Raw genomic sequence first — 25,361 nt, 5'->3', positions numbered from 1 at the left:
GACTGCAGGTTATTATTTGTCCATAGAGGAAGGGTTTATGGCCATTTGTGGGACTGGGATTTGAAGAAATCTATCAATTCATTCAATAGATATTTATTTAGCATACATTGTGTGTGGGGTACTTTGCTGGACACTATCTTTTTGGAATTTATGGGGCAGTGGAGTAAACAGATTTTTCTCCAAAGAAATGCACATACAAATATACGTTTAATATTGAAACCCTTGGGTAAAGAACCCTGGAGAAGATGAAGAACTCAGTCCTGTTGCTGAAACCATGTCTGCGCCATGCATTTTCCACATTTAGTTATCTATACCACTACTGCAGCAGGATGTAGGTTAGAGATTGCAGCCATAGCAACAAGGAGGGGTAGACTTGGATGGGAACCCAGAGATGTCGATCAGCCTTCTCTTAGGTCCCACTGACTTGTCCAACTTCACAGAGAAGCGAGGGCAAACCTGTAACTAACATCAAGGACTCCAGAGTTCCCGTCTTCATCATTGGAAACATTGAGAAGAGCTAATGCCGTTTCAAACCAGACTGATAGTCTTCCCAAACAATGACTGCCTCTCCAACAGCACCTCTAAGTTATTTGGAGGAAATGAGGCAGCTGCCTCGTGGATGGCTGAATTCAACATCGGGGAGGTGGTCTTGGGCCAGGGCTACCTGTGGAGTCACTGGGTCTGAGAGCTGGGCGTAGCTTCAGGACCCTTAGCCATTTTCTGCAAGGCTCAAGCTGCTTGTGCCCCCACCATTCAGAATTCAGTGGGAGCACTAGGATTAGTCACTCCCTGAAAAACCAGTGGATCTGCATGGGGCATAGTAAGCTATTAATTAGCTGATGCTTGTAGAGCACTTTGAAGAACAAACATGTTATGTAACTGCTAATTATAATTACCGACCTCAGCCTGCCACCTTTCACAATGTCTGTGGCTCCAGCTGCAGCTGTTTCCATGGGCTTATGCAAGCTTTGATTTAAGAAGAGAAAAGGCATTCTCCCTGAGAGCTGTGATCTTTCTCTGAGGAGGCCTCTATGCCCTCAATCAAGATTGGCAGCTAAATTCAATTTCCACAGATAAAGGGGGCGATTTACATGCTGATTAATTCATGGCACAATGCGCAGGATCGCTGGGTGGGTAGGTAGGAGACGGTTCTGGAACTGTAGTGAGAGAGGCTGATTACCACGGCTCTTGCTCAGCTGCCCCTCCCTCCTTCTTTTTCCTATTTTTCACCCGTTTCTTCCTACCACCCGCTTCTGCCTTACCTCTTTCTGTGTATTTTGTATTTACCCTCCTCAATGTTCACTTTTTATCCAATTTTTTTCTACTTTTCTGCCTAACCCGCCCTGGTCCTCTGTTTCCATTCTGTTTTATACTTGAACATTTAATTCCAAATTGGGTGGAATAATTTCTCATTTTACTTGGGTTGTTCTTAGTTAAAAATAGTTTTGAAGTCCCTGCTTATTTGGACTAGTAGCTTAGAAACACATATATTTAAAAAATGTATTGAAGTATAGTTGATTTACAATGTTACGTTGATTTCTGCTGTCTAGCACAGTGATTCAGTTAGAACTGTATACGTTTTGAATGGAGTATGAACTCTGGCAAGGTGGTGGGACCTTTTTTTTTTAAGGCCAGTTTAGACTGGAAACTCCAGACAGCCGAGAATTAGGCAATTATGTTGGTGTCTGGAAAAACCCCAGGTGGAAGCTTGATGTTCAGTGAGTCGGCTTACCTCAAGATCAAAGAGACTGATTCATTCTTGATAAGACTGTCCCTGGCTTTCATTCTGCACAGGTCATTTGGCTTTTTATGTTTAGAATCTGAGTTAATAATTATGAAGTTGATGCTCACTCACTCCAGGCTCTTAGAAGAGCAGCGTCTCTATTGAAACGCAGACCGTTTGACTGCTGGGAGCCTCTCTGAGTCCCTCACCCGACTCAGGCACTGGAGTCCTAATGCTTCCAGGCCTCCTGTTAGCTTCTGCTCCTCCTACTTTTGTTGTTGTTGATGCTGCTCTTCAGCCCAGTGAGTGCTCACTTGCAGCTTGACATATTTCAGATAGGAGAGAAAGGTCAGCCGGAATAAATGGGCGCACATGCAAATAGCCACATGCCTGGAATTTGTTTACATACATAATGTTAGACCATCAGGCATTATAGCTGCCATCGATCACACACCAGCTTAGACACCCACGGCTCTGCCAGGAGCCTTGATGCTTGGTTTCCTTGTGGCCTCAGAAAAACCTGGTGAAATAAGTATTGATATTTTCATTTCATAGATGAGTAATCTGAGACTCATAAAAGTGAAACAACTTTCACAGGGTCATTCAGTGACTAGTAAATGGCAGAGACAGGATTTGAACTTAGGTCTTGAGGCCCGAGATCTGTCTCCTACCAGTTTCCCGAGGTTGAACTATTTGTAGATCACCCTGACAGAGTTTGTCAGAGGAAAAGTATTGGTTATTTAATGTTTCTTTAAACAACTTAGATTTAAAACTTAAATTTGTAGTTTAAATTTATTGACCAAGGACACTTTGTAATATATGTGATAGCATGAATTTGATGTTAACACCTCGTTTTTTTCAAAAGTCAATACCAGGCGAGCCTATAGAAATGTATTCAGCAAAACGCATCCTAAAGTGTATGAAGCATTTTAGAAAAGCATACTCTACGTCATGCTGCTCTGCCTCTTTTATGCGACCCTAAAGACTGAAAGCGCCTCCCAGCTGGCACTGGTAGCAAAGAACTGGCCTGCCAGTGCAGGAGATGTAGAGACGTGGGTTCGATCCCTGGGTCAGGAAGATTCCCTTGAGGAGGAAATGGCAACCCATTCCAGTATTCTTGCCTGGAGAATCCCACGGATAGAGCAGCCTGGAGTGCCACCGGCCATAGGGTTGCAAAGAGAGTCGTACACGACTGAAGTAGCTTAGCACGAAAAGACTAAAATCAAACAGGAAGCACAGCAGAACTCTTATAAGCAAACACGCTTTGTTTAACATTGTCACCTTGGGGAGGGAGCCGTACTCTCATTTCAATGATGCTATTATCAAAATGTTTCTGTTTTGTAATCCAACTGGGATGGCCTTTGAAGGTAGTTTAATGCAGCACACTGGAAGATTGGTCATGTTAGTTTTGAAATCAGGTACTGTTTTCATCTAGAAATGACCTCCAGCTTGACCATCTGCTAGGGTCTCCTGAATTTATTTGGTAGGATCTTTTACTGTTTTCAAAAATAAAGAACATGGATATAAAATTGGAAACCAAAATTGAGTACGTTAGACCAGGCCCTGCCCACAATGGGGCTTCTGAGAGAGCGGGGTGTGCTCACTGACTCTGTCCCTCCCACCCCATTCTTGTCTCAGTCTCTCCTGCAGGAGAATCAGGCGTCCAACACCCCAGTACACTGTGGTTCTCTCACCAGGGTTTCTTAATGATCACCTAACCGTCAAATTCATCTTGTAGCATCAATCCTTGTTCCTTTTAACCTTTTTATAACACTTAGCATTGCCCACCATTTATCCATATATTCATCCATCTATTTAATCAATCAACCAAATGATAAATAGTTTAAAAATATCTGCGTCCAACCAACTGTGTTAGTTTCTGGGGATAGAGAGATAGACCTTGTTTGTCTTTGCTGTTATAGAGCTCACATTCAGGAGAGATTTGTTGTTGTTCAGTTGCTCAGTTGTGTCCATCTCTTTGTGACCCCATAGACTGCAGCATGCCAGGCTTCCCTGTCCCTTATCATCTCCTGGAGCTTACTCAAATTCATGCCCATTAAGTCGGTGATGCCATCCAACCATCTCATTCTCTGTCGTCCCCTTCTCCTGCTTTCAATTTTTCCCAGCGTCAGGGTCTTTCCCAATGAGTCAGTTCTTTGCATCAGGTGACCAAAGTTTTAGAGCTTCAGCTTCAGCATCAGTCCTTCCAATATTCAGGGTTGATTTCCTGAATCTTGATCTCCTTGCAGTCCAAAGGACTCTCAAGAGTCTTCTCCAACACCACAGTTCCAAAGCATCAATTCTGTTCATGGTCCAAGCCCTCAGGAGAGAGAGACTTAGATGTTAAACAACTAATTACAAAATTAGTCGTTACAAATGTGACGAGTACCACAGAGAAATACTAAATGCTAATAGAATGCTAAAATACATGTCTTTATATATATGTACATTTATACACACAAGCAACCATGGGCCACATGCAGAATCTAAAGCAAAGCAAAGGTACTTTATCACCAGTGAAGGCTTTTGTTCTCAAGGTTCAATGTAGAGTTCATTTGGATGGTGTGGGGGCCTCCTTTGTTTAAAGCTGGGGAGGCCTAAGTGTCCTACAACTGGACAAGCCAGAGATCTGCTCTGCCTGCCTCTCTCCAGTCAGACCTCAAGTCTGATCATGGAACCGTGTGCCCTCCTTTCGGAGAGAAAGAGCCACATGCGAGAAGGGTGAGAGATCAAGCCCTTGGTGCCTCATGTTTTGCTCCGCACTCTTCTTGGGTGGGGTTGAGAAGGTTGGGGTGTTCGGTGGGAAGGAAGCGAGATAACTTTTGAGGAAACAGACATGACTGCAGATCTTCTGTGTCCTTGACTCCCAAGGCATCGGACTGTCCTCGCCAACCACTGACCTCCTTCCGTGTCGCTCTGTCCTCTGATTTCCCCTTGGGTTTCCATGTGTCTTAGTCCCCTGCTGTTGTGCTGCCCACTCTCCACGTTGGACGGGGGTGGGTCACCTGCACCCAGAGCTTCAGTTGCCAGCCACACATTGATGACCTTCAAGAAAGTTTTTCACCTAGATAGATTAACTCAGACTTAGCATGTTCTGGGCATAATTCATTAGTTCCTTGCTCACAAATGCCTTCTTCTTCCTCCCATGTTTCTCATGAGAGCAGTAGAAGGCAATCCATTCAGACTCTCAGGCTTTGAGACTGGCAGTCAGCCTAGACGCCTTATCACTCATCTCCTATTGCTTCTCCTTCAGGAGAAACTATTGCTTATGGTTTTCAAGGCAGTGCCTGATTCCATATTTTCACCTTTTTGCTGAGTAACTTCTTCAGTGCAGAGGCTCTGGGTTTTGGAGTCTGGTGGGTCTAGTTCTGAATTCGGACTTGACTGCTTACTGCTTCTGTCCACACTATCTGGTCCATAGTACCTTTTACCTTTTAACTCGCTCAGTCATCTCCGACTCTTTGCGACCCATGGACTGTAGCCTACCAGGCTTCTCCGACCATCGGATTTTCTAGGCAAGAATACTGGAGTGGGTTACCATTTCCTTCTCCAGGAGATCTTCCTGACCCAGGGATTGAACCCAGGTCTCCCACATTGTAGGCAGACGCTTTACTGTCTGAGCCACCAGGGATAACATCTGGTCCATAGTAACAACTCGGTAAATGTTCACCTATAATTGACTTTATGATTGCTTCCCATGACTACTGTGAAGATGTGATCAAGTCTATAAAGACCCATATATCAGTGTTTGATGTATTGGAATCACTGATTAAAGGGGGTCAAATTCTTTCCTTGTGACCTCCAGTTTTTCCTTCAAAACACACCGGAGTTATTTTTTTTCTTTTAATTAAAAAATTTTTTATTTTGGCCACACCACGCAGCATGGGATCTCAGTTTCCCAACCAAGGATTGAGCTTGTGTCCCTGCATCGGAAACTCAGAGTCTTAGCCACTGGACCACCAGGGAATTCCTCCTCCAGAGGTATCTTTCTTAAAAAAACAAAAGTCCCCGCCATCTTCCTGCTTTTAGCTCTCCATGGCTGGTAGGAGTAAGTGTGTTTAGTCTGGTGCACAGGTCTTCCCAAGTCTGACCCTGTTCTCTTTCTGAGACCTTGCTGCCCCTCTTCCTCCTCTCCAGCATGTTACATATTACCACTCTGAAATTGTCCATACAGGTTACACCTAGGACTTTGGACCTGCTTAGATGTCTTCCCCACTCTTAAGCCCTGAAGCTGGGAAGCGTTGCATGGCCTCCATGAAGCTGGCTTCCTCAGTTCTTCCAGTGAGAGTGGTGGCTTCTTTCTCGATACCCTGTGGTACTTGTGTGTAACTTTGTTCTGATATTGATGGAATCATGATTTATCTGCTTGTGTGTTAGCTTCCTCCATTAGATACAGTGTTCCTCAGGGAAGACTTACCTTCTGATCATGAGCCCAGTGCCTGGCAGGGGAGGATGTTTGGTGTTCAATGATGGTTCAGTTAAGGGTCAATGGTGAATAAAGTGCCCTGGACTCAGATCCAAAGAGAACTTCCAAAAGTGTTTTAAGTTTTCAGTACTATTAGAATGAAGGTGTAGCCTCCCAAGTCATCTCTTTTAAAAGGGCAGCATGAATGTAGATGTTTAATATCTTTGTAACATTTACAAAGAAGTCTTTCCAGCTGGTATGTAGACACCTGGAGGGAAGAGCAACTGAATTTTGTTCAACTACTCCTTGGGATGAAATAGCTGACCTCCCTACAAAAAGATCTGGGTCCCATCTGTGCAGAGCGCAGGGCACAGGCTGGAGGCAGATGGCATTTCTGAGATGTCATTTGTGGTTGTCATAGTGAATGAGCAAAAAGGAAGAACAAGACAGGAAACTTTCATGTCTCCTTTCTTTTTTTTTTTTTTTACATTTTAGGATAACAGGGTTAGAACTTTTTTTAAAAATTTAGACTTATTTATTTTAATTGGAGGCTAATTACTTTACAATATTGTATTGGTTTTGCCTCATGTCCCCTTTCTAATCTCTGCTTGGGTGGCAAAGGGTCCCGAGTGGGAAGGAAGTATGCTTTAATGGCAACTCAGAGACAAGGTGAGGAGTGGGGTGTTTCCTTTTCCTTCTGGACCAGGGGGTGAGTGTCGGGGGCTGTGGGAGTGAACAGAAGAGTCTAGAACTCTGTGCTTTGATGGGCTGGAGAGGGAAGGGGCTGGGAATATTTGGGACTTTTTCAAGCTGACAAAAGACTGTTGCCAGTGTCATCATCATGCTACCCAAGGAAGTGAATGGATTGGATCTTTGCATCCATCAGAGTACCCATGTCCACACCTGGAATATTTCTTTGATTTCAAATTATTTGTGCTCCAGGAAGATGCACTGATGTAGTGACCCAGGAGTGCAGTAGATGGGCACACTTGATCCTCTGGGGTCTCTCCAGAAATTTGCCTCTTTTCCTCTTCCTGCCTGCATTTATTCCCACTTACTGTCAGCTGACTGGGCTTACCCATTACCAGGTCAAGTGTGACATCAAATCTCGGCAGTGCTGCTGATTGGGTGATTTAGTAAAGATATAAAATCTTCCATGGGCAAGGGGGTCAGTAGATTAGGGTCTATCTAAAGGTAGCATTGGTTCTGAGTATGAAGAAATGGGGCTTCCCAGGTGGCTCAGGGGTAAAGAATCTGCCTGCTAATGCAGGAGACGTGGGTTTGATCCCTGGGTTGGAAAGATCCCCTGGAGAAGGCAGTGGCATCCCACTCCAGTATTCTTGCCTAGGAAATCCCATGGACAGAGGAGCCTGGACAGGCTACAGTCCATGAGGTCTCAAAGAATCTGACATGACTGAGCAACTAACATACACACACACACACACACACACACACACACACACACATCCCAGGAAGCAGGAGTGAAGGCTGAGGTGGGCAGAGCAGGGAAGGAAGCCAAGCCAGCATGAGGATTCCTTGTTGCCCTGGTCCTTACTGAGTGCACGTGATCGCTCCATCAGTGTAGCAGCTCCCTGGGGAAGCTTTGTCACAAGGGGAAGAAAAGTAAGGGCAGATTTTTCCAGTACTTCCTGTCTTTCAGAAAGTGTCCATTCCCCCCCACTTCCAGGTTGCACATGCAGCAGGGAAACCCCAGCCTGGGAGACAAGACATGGTTATGTTGTCAAAGCTCAGACAGGGCAGGAGCAAGGGGCATGTGAGCTGAGAGGATCTAAAACATCCATAAGGGGCATCTGCTTCAGTGGGGAAGCTTGAACGTAGGCTGGGGAATATTCCCCTTTGGTGAGATGTTGATTCTCTCCTCTAGAGGTGATAGTTTGGTAACTTCTACCTGCAGGAAATAGGGCTTCCCTGATAGCTCAGTTGGTAAAGAATCCGCCTGCAATGTAGGAGACCCTGGTTCAACTTCTGGGTTGGGAAAATCTGCTGGAGAAGGGATAGGTACCCACTCCAGTGTTCTTGGATTTCCCTGGTGCCTCAGCTAATAGAGAATCTGCCTATAATGTGGGAGACCTGGGTTCCATCCCTGGGTTGGAAAGATCCCCTGGAGAAGGGAAAGGCTACCCACTCCAGTGTTCTGGCCTGGAAAATCTCATGGACTGTACAGTCCATGGGGTCAGACATGACCGAGCGACTTTCACTTTCACCTGCAGGGACTTTTGTTCCTTTTGATGCTGTTGTAAGTGAGTTTTTTTAAAATTTCATCTTTGGCTTGTTCCTTAATAGTGGACAGGAATGCAATTGCTTTTTGTACATTGACCTTGTATCCTGCTACCTGGTTGAAGTTGTTTCTTAGCTTTAATTGTGTGTGTGTGTGTGTGTGTGTGTGTGAATTCCTTAAGACTTTTTTAAGACAAGAGCATGTCAGCTGCAAGTAAAAATAGTTTTACTTATCTGCAGGAAATTTGTTAAATAGAGAAAAAGCTAAGTCCTTTCCCCATTCTCATCTGAACAACTTCCTAAGTCATTTACTAGGTTCATTGGAAACTGTTATCTCAGGACCCAAGGCCATAATACAGTTTCCCACATTGCTAAATTTATTACATGAAATATGTACAGAATATTTATTTATTTGAAAAATTTTAATTGGAGAATAATTGCTTTACAATATTGTGTTGGCTTCTGCCATATAACAACGTGAATCAGCCATAAGTATACATACGTCCCCTCCCTCTTGAGCCTCCCTCCCACCCCATCCCACCCCTCTAGGTTGTCAGAGTACTGCATTGAGCTCCCTGTGACATTCAGCAACTTCCCATTAGCGATCTATTTTACATATGTAATGTGTATGTTTCAATGTTACCCTTTCAATTGGTCACCACCCCCCCACTGCCGCCACATGCAGAATATTTAAAAGAAACAGAACAACTTAAAGAAATTAGTGGCTTCCTGATAAATCAGGTTTAAATGGTTCCAGGGACCTCGTGGAGAATTTATTTAGCTTACCCGCAACAGGCTGCTCCTGAGGAATGGTCATGGGTGGTGATCTGTGTCATTTTCCTCCTGGGAACAGCAGTGACCTGGCGATCAAAACACTCCATCAGTCGGTGGGATGAGGGAACTGGAAGCTGGTCTAACCTGCGCAGCTGCAGGGAAGGTTCAGGGCTCGGCTCTGGGTCCCTTTCCTTCCCCCAGGAATGGAATGCCAGTGGCATCCAGTGGCCTGTCAGACCAATCACAGGCTGGAATTCTCACTCGTACTTAAGGGAATTCTCAGCCTTTTCTTCCACATCAGGTAATGGGCCGAGCTCACTCATGATAAAGTTAAATTGGGTGATTGGCCTGGGATAGCTTGAACTGCTGATTTGGTTTCTGAATCCTAGTGTGAATGGTGACCAGCAGAGAGACCAGCTGGGCAAGTAAACAAAGTCATGCCCTCTAAAGGGCTGGCCATTAGGATTTTTCCAAAGTCTTTTGATGCATTTTGTTGAGTGGATTCTTTCTTTTTTTCTTTTAGAAATAATTATAGAAATTAATGAGGTGTCAGTGTTTAATAACACCTGTGTGAGGTGGCAAATAAACCCAGGAAGAATAAACTCCAAGATCGAATATGTGGTAAGTGAAGTGAACTCCTTTTTTTTCTGCCAGGGCAGAGATGGTTACCATGGGAATGAGAGTCAGAGGAACTTGCTTCCGGAAGTGCTTCTCAATCAAATAGCTCTCCAATCCCATGGTCCTTTTTAAAGTGAGTAGAGTTTTTCAGATATCTGGATTATTTTATTTTACATGTGGTGTTTAACGTGCTTGTCATCCTCCAGGGTGTATGCGTGGGGGGTGTATTTATATTTGGCATCATCATGATTGCTTGTTTCCAAGCTCTCGTGTGTCACTCCCCCAGAGCCTGGAAGCATCTGCTGCCTGGGTGACAGGATGCAGCGAGCGAGTCTCGGGTTGTGACTGCCTCCATTGATCGCTGGTCATTTGAGTGCAGGATAGCACTCCTTAGAGAAACTCCCCATTTTATGTCACTTCTCAGGGTTTCTGGACTATCAGGCTGATCAGATTTCATCATCAGAGACCAGATAGCAGAGGTTCGCCCTGTTTGCCTGCCCCGGGGTGAGCAGTGCAGTATAAAAGGGAGTAGTAAGAGAGTAGTTTCCCCCACTACAAAATCTCTCTTGGTTGTTTGCAGTGGAGTCACAGTGGGTTCTCTTGTCTTTTCCCCTCACAAAGATATACATAAAAGGACAGCGGTTGGACCCCCTGGAATCAGGTCATGAGGAGACAGTTAATTTGACCACAGAGAGCAGGACCCCAGAAGTGTGCCTAGACCTGTACCCGGGCACCAACTACACCGTGAACATTTCTACAGCCCCTCCCCGACGCTCCGTGCCAGCCGTCACTGAGTTCCAGACAGCTGGTAGGTGGAGGTGAAGTCTCATTTCCTCCTAGAGAATGCTAAGCGCAGGATGTGGGGAAATGTGCTTCAGAATCCACAGGTCAGGAGAGTTCACAGTTACTTTCTAAGGTTTGCAGCCAAGGGGTTAATTACTCCAGGGGTCAGAACCAGAGCGGAGCTAGTAGGAGAGATTCCTGTCCTAAGGATGCCAGACTGAATGGGCACTGATGTATGGATTCTCAGCTGGGTCCTCTAGTTGACGTGGAAGGTAACAAGAAGGCATTTAAAAGACAGCAGTAGGCAGTGATGCCCTCTGTTTCAGTTGTCCACGGCAATAGAGGGTAGCCATCTGGCTTATCTTTGGTGGAAAACTCAAAAGTCATTTCTTACTCTTGCCTATGACAAAGGAGGAGCCAGGGAGGCTGACCCAGGAGCTGTACATCTAGGATGAGAAGTGACCCCAGGACTGATTAGGGGTGGGGATTCAAAGTGAGGGTGAGCAGGTGGAGAGGAGGAGGCAGCCTTAGGATGCAGGAGGGTAGAAGTTGGTTGGAAAGCAGATTGGAGGGAAGGAGCCTCAGGAAGTTGTAATAAACACTAAGGCACATAGATATCATCTGGATTTTTATATCATCATGACAATTACAATAAGTTTTTTTCAGCACTCTGGTTGTGGGATGTCAAAATTAATTAAATTCTTTAAAAGCAAACCTTGAGAAGCCATTGGTGTCATTTATTGTCTTGTATGAGTTGAGGTAGTTTTCAGCTAGGTATTTGATATCCTATTTAAGAAAACCTACTTAAGTTGGACCATAAAGGAAGCTGAGTGCTGAAGAATTGATGCTTTTGAACTGTGGTGTTGTAGAAGACTCTTGAGAGTCCCTTGGACTGCAAGGAGATCCAACCAGTCAATCGTAAAGGAAATCAGTCCTGAATATTCATTAGAATGACTGATGCTGAAGCTGAAGCTCCAATACTTTGGCCACCTGATGTGAAGAACTGACTCATTAGAAAAGACCCTGATGTTGGGAAAGATTGAAGGCAGGAGGAGAAGGGGATGACAGAGGATGAGATGGTTGGATGGCATCACCGACTCAATGGACATGAGTCTGAGCAAGCTCCGGGAGTTGGTGATGAACAGGGAAGCCGGGCTCAGAGTCGGACATGACTGAGTGACTGAATTGAATTTAAGAAAACTCAACCTTTAGGTATTGCTGCTGCTAGGAACTGGGAAGTAACATGGATGTGGCAGAAATAAATGAAAAGTGTGTTAGTCTTTACAATATCATTCAGACTATGAAATTATACAAAATAGGTCTCAGGGTACTTGTATAGAAATAAAATGATTTATTTCTAAGTAAAGACTATGTTAGGGAAAGATATTGTCAATTTAATATGGTAACTAATTAGAGAAAATTATTCAAAGTTAACAATAAACTACTGTAGATTTATTAGGAATAAAAAGATCATCCTAGGACTCCAAACTCATCTGTCCCTGTTCAGTCAATGACAGATTGCTGTTCATTGTCCGCTGTTTTTACTAACATCCTCTTCAACCTTTCCAAGTTAATTTCAGTTGGGGCAAGCATGGTCTTTGGATTCAGACAGACCTGGATTTACATCTTAACTCTGCTGCTTAAGAGTTGAGTGACCCTGGCTGAGTCTGTTAATGTCTCCAGACCTCCTTCTGTCTGAAATTTTAAGTGGAACTAGATTAAATTTGCAAGTTAATCTAGTGAGGATTGGGCTTTATATTGAATTATCCCAACTGGGTACAAGGTACATTTCTACATTTTCTCCATATCTACTCGAGTTTTGTCTTTCCTGTTTATTTATGCCTTCATGCGAAGATTTGTCATTCTGTTCATTTAGATCCTGCACATTTAGCCATCTGATTTCATGATTAGCGTTATGCCAGTTCTCGTTAAATGAATTGGGAAGTTTTCCATATTTTTATACCCTGGAAAAGTTTATATCACTTCGGGATTATCCCCTTTCTTTAAAGCTGGACACACTTGCTCATAATGTCATTTAAGTTTCATCCCTTTGGGAGATAATTCTTTGATGACTGTCAATTTCTTCTGTGGTTTTGGGGATTTGTGTTTCTTACATATTCTTGAGTCAATTTTTATAATTTATACTTTCTTAGAAAATGCCCATTGAGTTGTGATTTTATTTTTTATCTATTTATTTTTAATTTTTTTAAATTAAAAAAAATTTTAATTGGAGGCTAATTACTTTACAATATTGTGGTGGTTTTTGCCATACGTTCACATGATATATTGGCAGAATGTCAAATGGAATATTTGTTGACAGCTCCTCTGGAGTTATAGATTATATATTCCCAGGTTATTTTGATTCCTAGTTTTGTGTTTCTTTCTTTTTAACACTTGCTTTGCTTAGCTTGGGTTGTCTGTTTCATTACTATTCTTTTCCCTGAAGAATAATCTTCTGGGTTTTTAAAATTATTTTTTATCTCATTAATTTCTCTCATTTTTAAATTTCCTTCTCCCGGATTCTCTTAAGTTGATTATATTGTTCTATTACTAAATTCTTGAGTTAATTGCATAGTTCAACTTATTTCCATTATTTTCTGTTTGATGATAAAAGTCTTCAGTTCTTCTTTCTCCCTTCTGGATTTGAACTTTGGTGGAATTCCTTAGGCATTTATACATATTCTCTTTATTTTTACTTTCAAGACACGGTGTAATTGCTATTCTGATTTTCCCTTGATGGAAGAATTATTTATGAGGGTGTTAATATATGTTCCCTTTATTTTTACTTTCAAAGCATTATATACTTGGTATTTTGGTTTCCCCATTGATTGAAAGATTAATTATGTATGTATCAAGTGGTAGGTTTAAAATATTCTCAACATTTACACTTTGCTGTTGATTTCTAGGTTTTTTTTTCTCAATTTTAGTATTCTTTGGGGGGGATTTGCTGACATTTTCTTGGGGTTTACTATTTGGCAAAGTTTTGCAATACTGGGTGTAGTGTTTGCTTTTAAATGAGGTAAGACTTAGTCTTCAATCAACTTTAGTGGTAAGGCTTTTCAGGACTTCTGTTTTTGTTGTTGTTATTATTTTTTGCTTATTTAGATTGCCATTCTTCTCAGTTTGTCTTGTACATTCTGATAGTTTGTCTCACACATTTTGATGTTATGATATTTATGTTCATGATTGATGTCCTAATTGTAGATTCTAACTTGCACTATTAACAAGTGGCTCACTTTAGCCTATTTAATACTTTTTTTGCCCTGATTTTCTTGACTTCTTCGTGCTCTGCTTGCATGATATGCCTTTGCCCACTTTTCTTCTTAAAATCTGTCTGGATAATACTGCTATGGATGTACTTGAGGAGATAGCATATGTTGCAAACGTTTGTAAGAAAAATAGAGTTAATCCATTTACACAGTAGTGTTTGTGATATGGTTTTCCTTTCTTCTGTCATCTTAATTTTTTCTCTTTTTAATGCTTTGTTGCTATGTCTATTGCATTCTCTCTTTGCTGCACAAATGTTCTTTTCTCAGTGATTCAGACGGTAGAGATCTTGCTTTTATTCGGTACTACACACTGAAAAACAAAAACAAAAAAATCCTATTTGAATGTGTATTTCTCTTATTACCAGTGTCGAGACTGGAATTATGTTGACTTCTCCCCCCAAAAGACAAGGAAGTTAGCATTTTTTACTTCCTTTTATTCCTTCCCCTTTTGCTTTCCTTTTGCTACTGGCTTAATACAGCTTTTTATTGCCAGCCTCTTATTTTTAATAATTTTTAACATGCACTACATCTTTTAAGAATTCATTTTTATATAAACTTATAGCAATATTTATAACAATTATATAAACAGCTGTATGTTTTCATGGTTTTAGTGTTTACTAGCGGTTCTTTCATACCAAAGTTTTCCTGTTTTCCTCTATTTTTATTTCTCTTTCTGCATCGTGATTTCTATTTTCTTACTGAGGAATGGGATACTTTCTGAGCCCAGGATTATCTGAGAACCTCATTTTGTTGTCTTCACAAGTGAATGGGAGCTTGATTGAAGATAAAATTATTGGACAAAACCTTTGTTGTCAGAATCCTGGAGGTTTCACATTGGCTTTGGGAATTTAAAATTTTGAAAGAGGAATTTGAAGGTGTGATTTTTTTTTTTTCAATCCCATGTAGACAATCTGATCTTTTTCAGCCTGGATATCATAGTTTTCTTTATATGTGAAGTTCCAGACTTTAATCATTTACTCGTGCATGTGGTAAATGCTTATTGACCACTTACTATGTGTTTGACAGTTTTGGGCATTGGGAATTCAATAGTGAGTGAGACAGAAATCTTTTCTTTCATGAAGTTTCAGTCATGGGTTATATACATGTTAATGTTTTTCACAGAGTTTTCCTACAGCCCTGTAAGTTTTTGGATCCTCACATTTCAGTCTATCTACACATTAAGAATATTTTCTTTCATTAAATCTCTGAGTATTGTTTTTGTTTGTTTGTGTCAACTTAAAAAAATATGCACAGTGTGAGAATTGAGAGTTAAGTTTTATTTGGGGCAGTATGAGGACTGCTGCTTGGGAGGCAGCACCTCAGATAGCTCTGAGAAACTTCCAAACTGTTCCAAAGACACTATATATGTGATTTTGATAAAGGGGGAGTACATGGAATCAAGTACAGATTTTTTGGTAGAAAGTTTCTGCTTGTCTCGTGAAGCTTCTGCTAGTCACAAGAAACAATCTTCACCAAGAAGGACTTTAGGTCTTTTCTCGATATGAAGAGATATAAGAATTGGGCTCATAAAATCAGCTCCTGAGGATATCTAGCTACCTGAAGACCTGCCCTGCCAGTCTCCCGGGAGCACAGAGTGCCTCATTTCTGCTCTCCGCTCTGAACTCCTTCAGCGGGTGCTGCAGTTCAGCTGCTGCAGCAGCACATACTTTAATCTTTGTAGAGGTAGGTGACGAGCAACCGTGGCAAGTGCCGATTTGTGGTTGACATTTGTTTTTGCACTTCAAATACTCCTATGTGGAATTCCTTGTCTATCTGCATTGGTCTTCCATTTTCTCTCTCTTTTTTACATCCATGCCTTCTCCCTCTGCCCTCTGTGAGTATGTAGTAAGTTTGTTCTCTGGATGCATTTGTGCGTCTATGAGTTGACATTTCTGATGCACTTTAAATTCTGCTGCTGCACTTTCATTTCCTTTTGGTTTTTGTCTCTTCCAGTTCCTCTTTTATTTCTGCCTCTCTCAACCAGTTTCCTCTCTGCTATCACATTCTTCTACCATCTCATCCTTTATCTGTTTGAATACATCTTTAAAATTTTTTACTGAGTGTACAAAACAGATGTTGCTGAGTTTTGCCATTATTTTGCTCAATATTTTTTCAACAGTCTTCATTCTTTGCTTTCAAGGCTTGATCTCCCTCTTCTTCTTTGTAGAATCATTTCTTAGGCTCCCCCGTTTCTTGATTATGATTACTTACCCTTGGAAGTAAAAGTTTTATTTAGGCACTTCCCTGGTGGTCCAGTGGTAAAGAGTTCACCTTGCCACTCGGAGGATACAAGTTCGATCCCTGACAGGGGAACTAAGATCCCACAAGCCATGGGGTAACTAAGCCCGTGAGCCACAAATGCTGAAACCCATGAGCCACAACTGGACAGTTCGTGCATCCCAATGAAAAGATCTCCCCTGAGAACAAAGATCTTGCATGCTGCAACTTAGATCCGAGGCAGTCAAATAAATAAATAAGTAAATAAATATGTTTTTTAAAGTTTTATTTAGGATCGATATTCCCTTCATAATAAAATGGATGGCATTCCCTTTGGTCTTCCTTCTTATTGGATAATATTGATATGCTTATCTCAGATCTCATCTTGAAGGATTTACTGATGGTTGGATGATCCAGTGTCCTTTGAGGAGCAGCTGCAAGAAAGCCTCCTGCCCTGATTGAACACTTGGCTATCTTGGATCAATAAAACTGTAGCTCTTGCGTCAGCTCAGCATCACCTGGCTTCATATGGACCTTCGCCTACAGAGGCTGGAAGGAACAAGTCTCCCCTTTTGCCGACCACAGCTCTCTGTCAAATGGAACCTCCAGAGCCCCAGGCCTCCACTTAGAAGTCCTTCTCTGTTAATGATCTCCATTGTGCTAACGAGAGACTATTATTATTAGAAGTAAAAGTAGTGAGAACAAACAGTGTATGTAGCCTGGGTGCTTATCAGAATTGCCTGCTGAGTTAGAAAAAGAAAAGAAGAAAAAAAACCCACCAGTGTCCAAGCTTTCCTGTAGATCTGCTGATGGGCATTTAGGATTGGGAGCCACCAGGTTAAGGGGCTCCAGCTGGAGAAGTCCTTGCTTCCAGCCCCAACTCTATGGGCACCAGTCCACCCTGTTCCTTCCGTTGAGATTTTGGGACCCTGTTCCTTTGCTTGGAAAGCATATTGCACAGAGCTCTCAGCCTTTTTCTTTGCCCAGATTCTTCCACGCTGAGCTATGTAGAAATATCTTCATGTTTCTGCCTTATAGATGGCAGTCAACCCTTCTTTCCAACCCAGATGCAAATTGACCCATTTTTACTACTCTCCGTCAATTCTGTCAGGGTTGGGGGTGGGAAGTGGGAACCAGATGCCTTTGTTCTCAGACCATAAGGGATATAAGTGGGAAAATCATATTGAGACAGGAACTCTGCAGACAATACTTCTGCTTTATGTTCTGTTTGTGTACAGACATATACTGTATGTGGTATTGCTCACACAGGTATACTTGGTATGCCTCAAAACCACATGCATACATGGGGCAATTTTTGTTTCTGGTATCCTTATGCAGTCTTAAAAATGAAAGTTGTGAAGGTATCAGAGAGCACTTGTGATAGGTCTTCAAATTCTTTCTCATAACCATATTTTTACATCTTCCAATAAGAGCTGCTGCTGCTGCCAAGTCATTTCAGTCATGTCTGACTCTGTGCGACCCCATAGACGGCAGCCCACCAGGCTCCCCCGTCCCTGGGATTCTCCAGGCAAGAACACTGGAGTGGGTTGCCATTTCCTTCTCCAATGCATGATAGTGAAAAGTCAAAGTGAAGTCGCTCAGTCGTGTCTGACTCTTCGCAACCCCATGGACTGCAGCCCACCAAGCTCCTCCATCCAGCCAAGACTATTTTCTCCAAGCTGATTGCCTGGTGCTGCCTCTGTCAGTGATATTTAAAATTTGAAATGGACAATTCTGATTTTGAAGACAAAAGTTTATTGCTATCATTATTTCTTCTTAGGTAGCAAAGACTCCAGTGGGAGAAATACACATGAAAGGTTGTTATAAAAAGCTTCTCTCTGCTAAACATTGAAGCTTTTTCACATTTGTAGAAAATGTCCAGACTTGTTTGTTAGGAAATCTGCTTTTTTCTTGAAAATTAGCCTTGGTATTACTAGACTCTCTGTGGGGTCTTAACAAACTTCTTTTTTTTGTTGTTTTAACTGCCTTAAGAAAATAGAACATCGAAGGAATGAATTAGACTGCAGGAGGAATGAAATTACTTTTCTTCTATACAGGGATGGAAATACATCTGCTTCTTGATTATTTTACTGCCTTAGCCCTCATCTAAGGAGCCCTGGAAATACTGTCTGCTGAGAACAAACATCTTGCTTGGTCATCTACTTTCTGGTCATCTTCTAGGTTGGAAACATTTGCTCTAAGAGTTCTAATCCCTGACCTTTACTTTTATTCAGCTTTCTCCTTATTCTCAGACTTTCTGCCTATTGAGATACTTACCTTCATGACATTTTACTTATGGGACAATCCAAATGATAGGATTAACTTTCTAAAATCTCACACCTTTATTGGTTAACAATAGTTTCATTTATTTTATTATTATTTATTGATTTTTGACTGCTCTGGGTCTTTGTTGCTGCACACGGGGCTCTCTCTAGTTGCGATGAGTGAGGACTCCTTTCTAGTTTCAGTGTTCAGGCTTCTCGTTGCCTTGAGTTCTCTTGTTGCAGAGCACAGACTCTAGGGTACCCTGGCTCAGCAGTTGTGGCACCTAGGCTTAGTCGCTCCAGCATGCAGAATCTTCCCGGACCAGGGATGGAACCCACATCCCCTACATTGGCAGGTGTATTCTTGACCACTGAGCCCCAAGGAAAGTCCTACAACCGTTTAAAATATATATACATTATTTATGCTTGTGATATAAAAAAAGTAACACGGATTGCTTGATTGCACAAATAGGAAATTGAGGGCCAGAGGGGTTAAGTGACTTAGCTAAGGTCATGCAGTTAAGAAGCTGTGGAGCCAGAACTTGGAGCCAGGTTTGATGCTTCTGCTGTTAAACATTCTGTTGGCTCTCGGAGTTGCAGTTGTCCTTTATCATGGTATGTTTTACTACCAACATTTCCCTGTGTTCTTTCTTATCATTTAGGTGATGATCTCTTAGAAGATGATGGGATTTTCAATATTTCAATATTTAATGAAGTTTGCTTGAAATTGAACAGGCATTCTAGGAAAGTTGGATCAGAACGAGTGTATCAAGTAAGAAGATCTCTTATGCTATTCTTAATAAATTGTGTCACTTAAATATTTGGGTGCTCTCCAAGTGGGGATCCAGAGTATTTAAACACACGAATGGAATGAACTTCTAGATTGTTTAATTCTTATTTCTAGAGATGGATGCAAGACAGCTGCAAGTGAGGAACTAAATTGAAGGAAGATACTATATATATATATATATATATATTTAATTTTAATGATTTGCTATCATTTTCTCTGATATTTCATATATATTATATGTTATTAATATTTTGGTATATTAGTTGCAGCTGATTTTGTCATCAAATTCATACATGGAGGTGGGTTTTTAAGAAACTTCTTGCAGGGCTGTTGGTTCTCATTTAACTTGAATTTATAAATATCACAAATCTCAAGTAAAATTGTGAGTGTAATCAGGTAGGAACTGAGATTTGTTATTTTTGTGTCAGTTTCAGTTCAGTTCAGGCAAATTTTGCAAATTTGCCTCAGACTGATCTTCATTCTACCCCACTGCATTCATTCTGTCCGGTTGCAGTCACCCAATCCAAATTCTCATACAGCATAACAGAGTTCCTAGTACTTGAAAAATTAATATTTTTTAAAAAAGTGACATTCATATCTCATTTACCTTTTCTATTTACTGGGGAGAAAGAGTATCTACACTTAGATGGCTTTATATTCAGAGAAATTCTCCAGGTAGCTGCTTGGAACTTTCTAATTTTGTTCAGTTCAGTTCAGTTCAGTTGCTCAGTCGTGTCCGACTCTTTGAGACCCCATGGACTGCAGCACACCAGGCCTCCTTGTCTATCACCAACTCTCGGAGCTTACTTGAGTAAGCTTATGTCCATTGAGTCGGTGATGCCATCCAGCCATCTCATCCTCTGTCGTCCCCTTCTCCTCCCGCCCTCAATCCTTCCCAGCATCAGGGTCTTTTCCAATGATTCAGTTCTTCACATCAGGTGGCCAAAGTATTGGAGTTTCAGCCTCAGCATCAGTCCTTCCAATGAATATTCAAGACTGATTTCCTTTAGGATGGACTGGTTGGATCTCTTTGCAGTCCAAGGGTCTTCTCCAACACCACAGTTCAAAAGCATCAATTCTTTGGCACTCAGCTTTCTTTAAAGTCCAGCTCTCACATTCATACAGTTTAGTGCCTAGCAAATCATCTGGCAGAGTGTAGACTAAGTATTAAATTAGAATTAATTCATCAACCGTTTGCCAGAAGAATATCATGTGTTAGGACCTGGAAATTCGGTCTGAATTAATATAAGCATACATGTAAACAGACAACTATAATTTGGTATCATAAGAGTTTTGATAAAAAGTAAATAAATGGAATAGGAGATGATGTTCAGGTACAGTTTTCTTTTAACAAGAATCAGAAATGATGCCGAGTCATAGACAGTAAGTGGAATTCACCAGATGAAAGATGTTGCGTGAGGTGGAAGAAGGGCACCGTGGGTACGTAGAGTAGCTTATTGGATAATCGAGAATGTGGCTTTTTGGAGGAACAGAGAAAACACGGGAGATGGGAAGAAATGAGACAAAAATCTGAGTAGTGGCCTGGTCATCCTTGATTCCTGTACTTTTGAACTTGAATCTTATTTTGATGTCTGTGTGGAAGCACTGAAGGATAAACAGGTGAGTGAAATATTCAAATTTTTATACTGGAAAGAACACTGGATCTAGAAATATATTCAGGTACCTAAGTAATTTAATATAAAATAAAGATGGTTTTTCAAATGAATACAGAAATAAATGGTTTGGAGACAATTGGTTAACACCTTGGTTAAGAGGATAAATGATTCTTACTTCATGGCCTACACTAAAATGATTAAAGAGTTCAATTTAAAAATCGCTATTTTTTTAATATGTCAGACAAAGATTAAGTAACATGTGTAACACTCTTAACGAATCCATTGGAAAGAAGTGAACATTCAAAGGGAGTTTGCAAAAGAGAATATGCTTACTGCCAAAACACACATGAGCATGTGTTATGCCTCAAAAAAAATATAAACCATGAGTTACCATAGTCTTTCTATAAACTTGGAGTGAATCCTGTTACACACAGCTGTGGGCACTTAAATTGGCATGACTTTCCAGAATGGTTACTTGTTAGGGTCTATCAGTAAATTTTCAGACATATACTATAATTTATTATGCAGACATACACAGAAAGGTTAAACTATCCTCTGAAGCTTTATTTATATTAGGGGAAATTGAAAACAACTTAAATGTCCATTAATAGGGATTTGTTCCAATAAATAATCATACATTCATCGGATCAAACACTATCAGACTCGAAATAGCTTCTGCTTCCTGCTGGACAGCATTTGCTGCTGTGGACCAATATTCGCACTGAAATAGTCTCTTTATCTCTTCTGGTCTGAGCCCTCTCAGTCTCCTTTACAAGATCTCTCTTCTGTCTGTGCCTTAAATTTGATTACCCCAAGGCTGTGCCTTCCCTGTTCTCTTGTCCTAACGTACCTGTATTTGGGTGTCTTACCCATTGTCTTGACTTCCGTGACCGTCTCCGTCTCCCAAGACTCCTGAGTCGACTTAGTTAGGGCTAATCTATTCTCTAAGCTCTGAGTCCTGTACCCCACCCCCTACCAGCTTCCTGTGCTCCCTTTAGCACTGTGTCTTCACATATGTGACTCTCTACCTGCAAAACCCTTCTTTCCCTCATTGTACCTGGCTAACTCCTGCTTGTCCTGCAGTGATCAGCTTGGTCATCTCCCAGGTGGGAGGCCTTCTCTGACTTCTTCCCCCAAATGCCATCCCTTCTTTGAATTGTTTTTCCTATCCTGACTTTTCACATCTGCAACTCACATGGGTAATGCCAATTTCCCCTTCAGTCCACAATTAAGATGAGGAAGCCTTCCCTGATCCCTAAGGAGGAAGGTCAGGTGGCCCTCCTGGGTACTCCTCCAGCCTCATGTGTTGTAACACTTATTCCTGTGTATTTTATTTGCCTGGATACTTACCTGTGAGTTCCTTGAGGTCGGGACCTGTATCTTACTTACTGCTGTATACCCAACACTGTATACTCTGGCTGGCAAGTAACAGGCACTCTATCCATTTGTAGGATTATTTAATGATAGAGAAAATTTTATAATATGTTGTTAAGTAAAAGGACTATAAAATTATTCAAACCGTGTGATTTCAAGTTTGTTAACTAGGAAGTAATTTTTGTTTATAGACTGAAATACAGGTAGTTTAGAATGAGACAGACTAAATGCAGCCTCCATAGTTGTGAGGTTTTTCTCCAGCAGATGGCAGCAGTCTAAATGTAGACGTGGGTGAGGTCAAACGTCTGGCTGGACTGAGTGCTTTCAATTGTCAAGAGTGGGTGATATTGAGAAGAAAAGGGTAAGGGCGTTGAGGGTATCAGGCAAGGAGAGCAGTAGAAGTGATATAACAATGGTTTGGTTTTTTTTGAGATAGGTAGGGAAGCTGAGAGTGGGGGTGTTAGAATATTAGTAGACAGTTTTGAGTGAGGAAGTCTTAGGGGATTTCGTGAGAGCAATCAGAGTGGGAGCAAGTGGTCCAGAAGAATAGGGGATTAGGAGATCCTGGTGGAGCAGCTCAGAGGAGGACACAGTCTAGGCTGTGGATATGGGTAGCTCAGGTGGAGTGGAGGAACTTCACAGCAGTGAACTCAAGGCACTCTGAGACCAAGTTTTGATGGCTTATCTATATAAGGACTTTCATGTTACCCAAGAGAATGCTAGGAATGCTTGCCTCTGTCGGGGAGAGAGGAATCTCTCAATGAGCCAGGTGAAGAATGGCTGTGATGAAGAAGGGTAGAGGATGGAAGAGTCAGTGACACCAGCATCAAAGGAAACTCTAAAAATATGTACGTCCAGCTAAAGCACCAGATGATCATATGATCTGGGACTTTTACATTTTTTTTTCCTTTATAAGCCCCTATATTATATGTACATCTTGAGTTGGTGGTGGCCCCACTCCAGTACTTTTGCCTGGAAAATCCCATGGATGGAGGAGCCTGGTAGGCTGCAGTTCATGGGGTCGCTAGAGTCGGACACGACTGAGCGACTTCACTTTCACTTTGCACTTTCATGCATTGGAGAAGGAAATGGCAACCCACTCCAGTGTTCTTGCCTGGAGAATCCCAGGGACGGGAAGCCTGGTAGGCTGCCGTCTATGGGGTCGCACAGAGTCAGACACGACTGAAGCGACTTAGCAGCAGCAGTAGCAGCAGCTTGACATTTGGTTCATCTGAGATGTAGTTATGCATTTTAAGCTTAGTCTTATAGCTGGTTGAGGGGGAGGTTGCATAGGCTAGGTAGGGTAACTTTGTAAAGCTGTCACCCAGTTTAGCTTGCTATTGTATTAAAAATAATTCTCTGTGGGTGAGGATAAGTAGAAGGAAGCTCCTTGCTTTCTTTCCATTTTGCTTGTAGTATAGGTATCTGCAAGCCAAACAAATTTAATGGATCCCTTTCTTTTAATCTCATGACAGTTTAAAGTTCTAGGTAGAAGGTGGTATCTGAATACTTTTTATCACGCAACATCGTTTAACTTTACTACGAGGGAACAGACGGCAGTGGTGTGTTTAGATCTGTATCCAGCAACTGACTACTCGGTGAATGTCACCCTCCTGGGATCTCCGGAGCGGCCATCAGTGCAAACAACAGTAACCACCGCACCAGCAGGTAGGTGGGGTGTCTTTCTGTTTGGGGTCTTAAGACAACAAGTTAAATGTGTATTGAACTACACAACATGGGGGAGCATAAAGAATGCTAGTCTTGGAGGCAAGAGACCTGGGTTCTCGGTCTAACAAACTGCCAGTTTTGTCTGGGGTACAAGGTCTCTGAATCTTCCCTCCCCCACAGGGGTGCAGGCTCAGAGAGGATACAGACCAGGAACTGAATGATTTACTCAGGAATCTCTAGGAGTAATGGATCGAGCATTGTGTAAGGTTTTCTATCTTTCGCCTCAAATTTAAGACAGCTGAAACCTAAAGGTAGACATTTGGGCAACTAGAACCAGCTTCCAGGAGTTTGGAAGTGTGAGCTCCACTGTGTTGGGCATTGGAGGGACAAGGAGGCCACCTGACTGGGTCTCATACAAGCACATTAACGCAACACAGAGAACAGTGGCCTAAAGCAGATTAGGCGCCTTCCCCTGTGGCTTGTGTTGTTGCTGTTTAGCCGCTCAGTTGTGTCACTCTTTGCGACCCCATAGACTGCAGCACAGCAGGCTGCCCTGTCCTTCACTCTCTCCTGGAGCTTGCTCAAACTTGTGTCCATTGAGTCAGTGATGCCATCCAACCATCTCATCCTCTGTTGCCCCCTTCTCTTCCTGCCTTCAGTCTTTCCCAGAATCAGAATCTTTTCCAATGAGTCGACTCTTCACATCAGGTGGCCAAAGTATTGGAGCTTCAGTTTCAGCATCTGTCCTTCCAATGAATACTCAGGGTTGATTTCCTTTCCCAATAGAAGCGGCTGTGTCAACTCCACAGCTCCCCCTAGTGGCAAGAAATGCTGATGTCGCTACAATTAATTGATTTTTTTTTTTTTTTTTTGACGTGCTGTAGCAGCAGCAGCAGCAGCAGGGCATTCAGCATCTTTAGTTCCCTGCTGCTGTTGCTGCTCCTGCTAAGTCGCTTCAGTCGTGTCCAACTCTGTGCGACCCCATAGACGGCAGCCCACTAGGCTCCTCTGTCCCTGGGATTCAAACTCGCACCCACTGCATTGGAAGTGCTGAGTCTTAACCACTGGACTGCCAGGGAAGTCCTTCTACAATTAATTTCTTTTGTTCTTTTATCAGTAGGGTTTAAGGGACAAATCTATGGACAGCCGGGCAGAGATGCTGCCCCCTTTGAAGGAAAGCAGTAGAGTAAGATAGGTCTTGCTCCTACCTTCCTGAGGCCTTTATCCTGTTCACCCACTTATCTTTGCGGGTCGAGAGTGAACACTTCGGTCTTTGTACTTGGAAGGCTCTGAAATATAATAGACACAAGTGAGGGCCATGCAGTACAGGAGAATGAAAATTCACTATTTTATTTTCCATCTCAGATTATGCTTGGTATCAACACACATTGCAAGATGAATTCCTCCTCACAGCATAAACCTAGCCCCCACATCCATTTCCAGAATTTGAATATACATTTCCTCCAACTGTTCAATCCTCAGAGGAATGAAAGTCTGAAATTAACACCTACTTCTCCTTGTAAATTAATATGTAAAGGCACTCGAGTCCCAGGTTCTTTCCTCCCCAGTGTTTTCTCTGCAAAGTCTCTGTCAGAGTGGCCTGCTTGTGATGGAGAGTGTGT

General features: G+C 42.1%; 1 protein-coding gene across 2 annotated transcripts in view; it reads left to right on the top strand.

Moving 5' to 3' along the window:
* The window catches only part of SUSD1 (sushi domain containing 1), a 137,333-nt gene that overhangs the window by 50,329 nt on the left and 61,643 nt on the right, over positions 1 to 25,361 (top strand). For both annotated transcript variants that reach the window (XR_011568199.1, XM_070795279.1), the window contains exons 7-10: positions 9,664 to 9,761; positions 10,380 to 10,566; positions 18,954 to 19,063; positions 23,547 to 23,739. Coding sequence is in view for 1 of the 2 variants with exons in the window: in XM_070795279.1 (XP_070651380.1) it covers positions 9,664 to 9,761; positions 10,380 to 10,566; positions 18,954 to 19,063; positions 23,547 to 23,739 (588 nt within the window). In the remaining variant the exon portion in view is untranslated. The remainder of the gene's footprint in view (positions 1 to 9,663; positions 9,762 to 10,379; positions 10,567 to 18,953; positions 19,064 to 23,546; positions 23,740 to 25,361) is intronic.

The sequence above is a fragment of the Bos indicus genome, chromosome 8 (genome assembly GCF_029378745.1).
Source record: "Bos indicus isolate NIAB-ARS_2022 breed Sahiwal x Tharparkar chromosome 8, NIAB-ARS_B.indTharparkar_mat_pri_1.0, whole genome shotgun sequence".
In the NCBI taxonomy this organism is placed as follows: domain Eukaryota; kingdom Metazoa; phylum Chordata; class Mammalia; order Artiodactyla; family Bovidae; genus Bos; species Bos indicus.
Note: the sequence above shows the minus strand (reverse complement) of the source record. Positions and strands in the feature narration are given on the sequence as shown.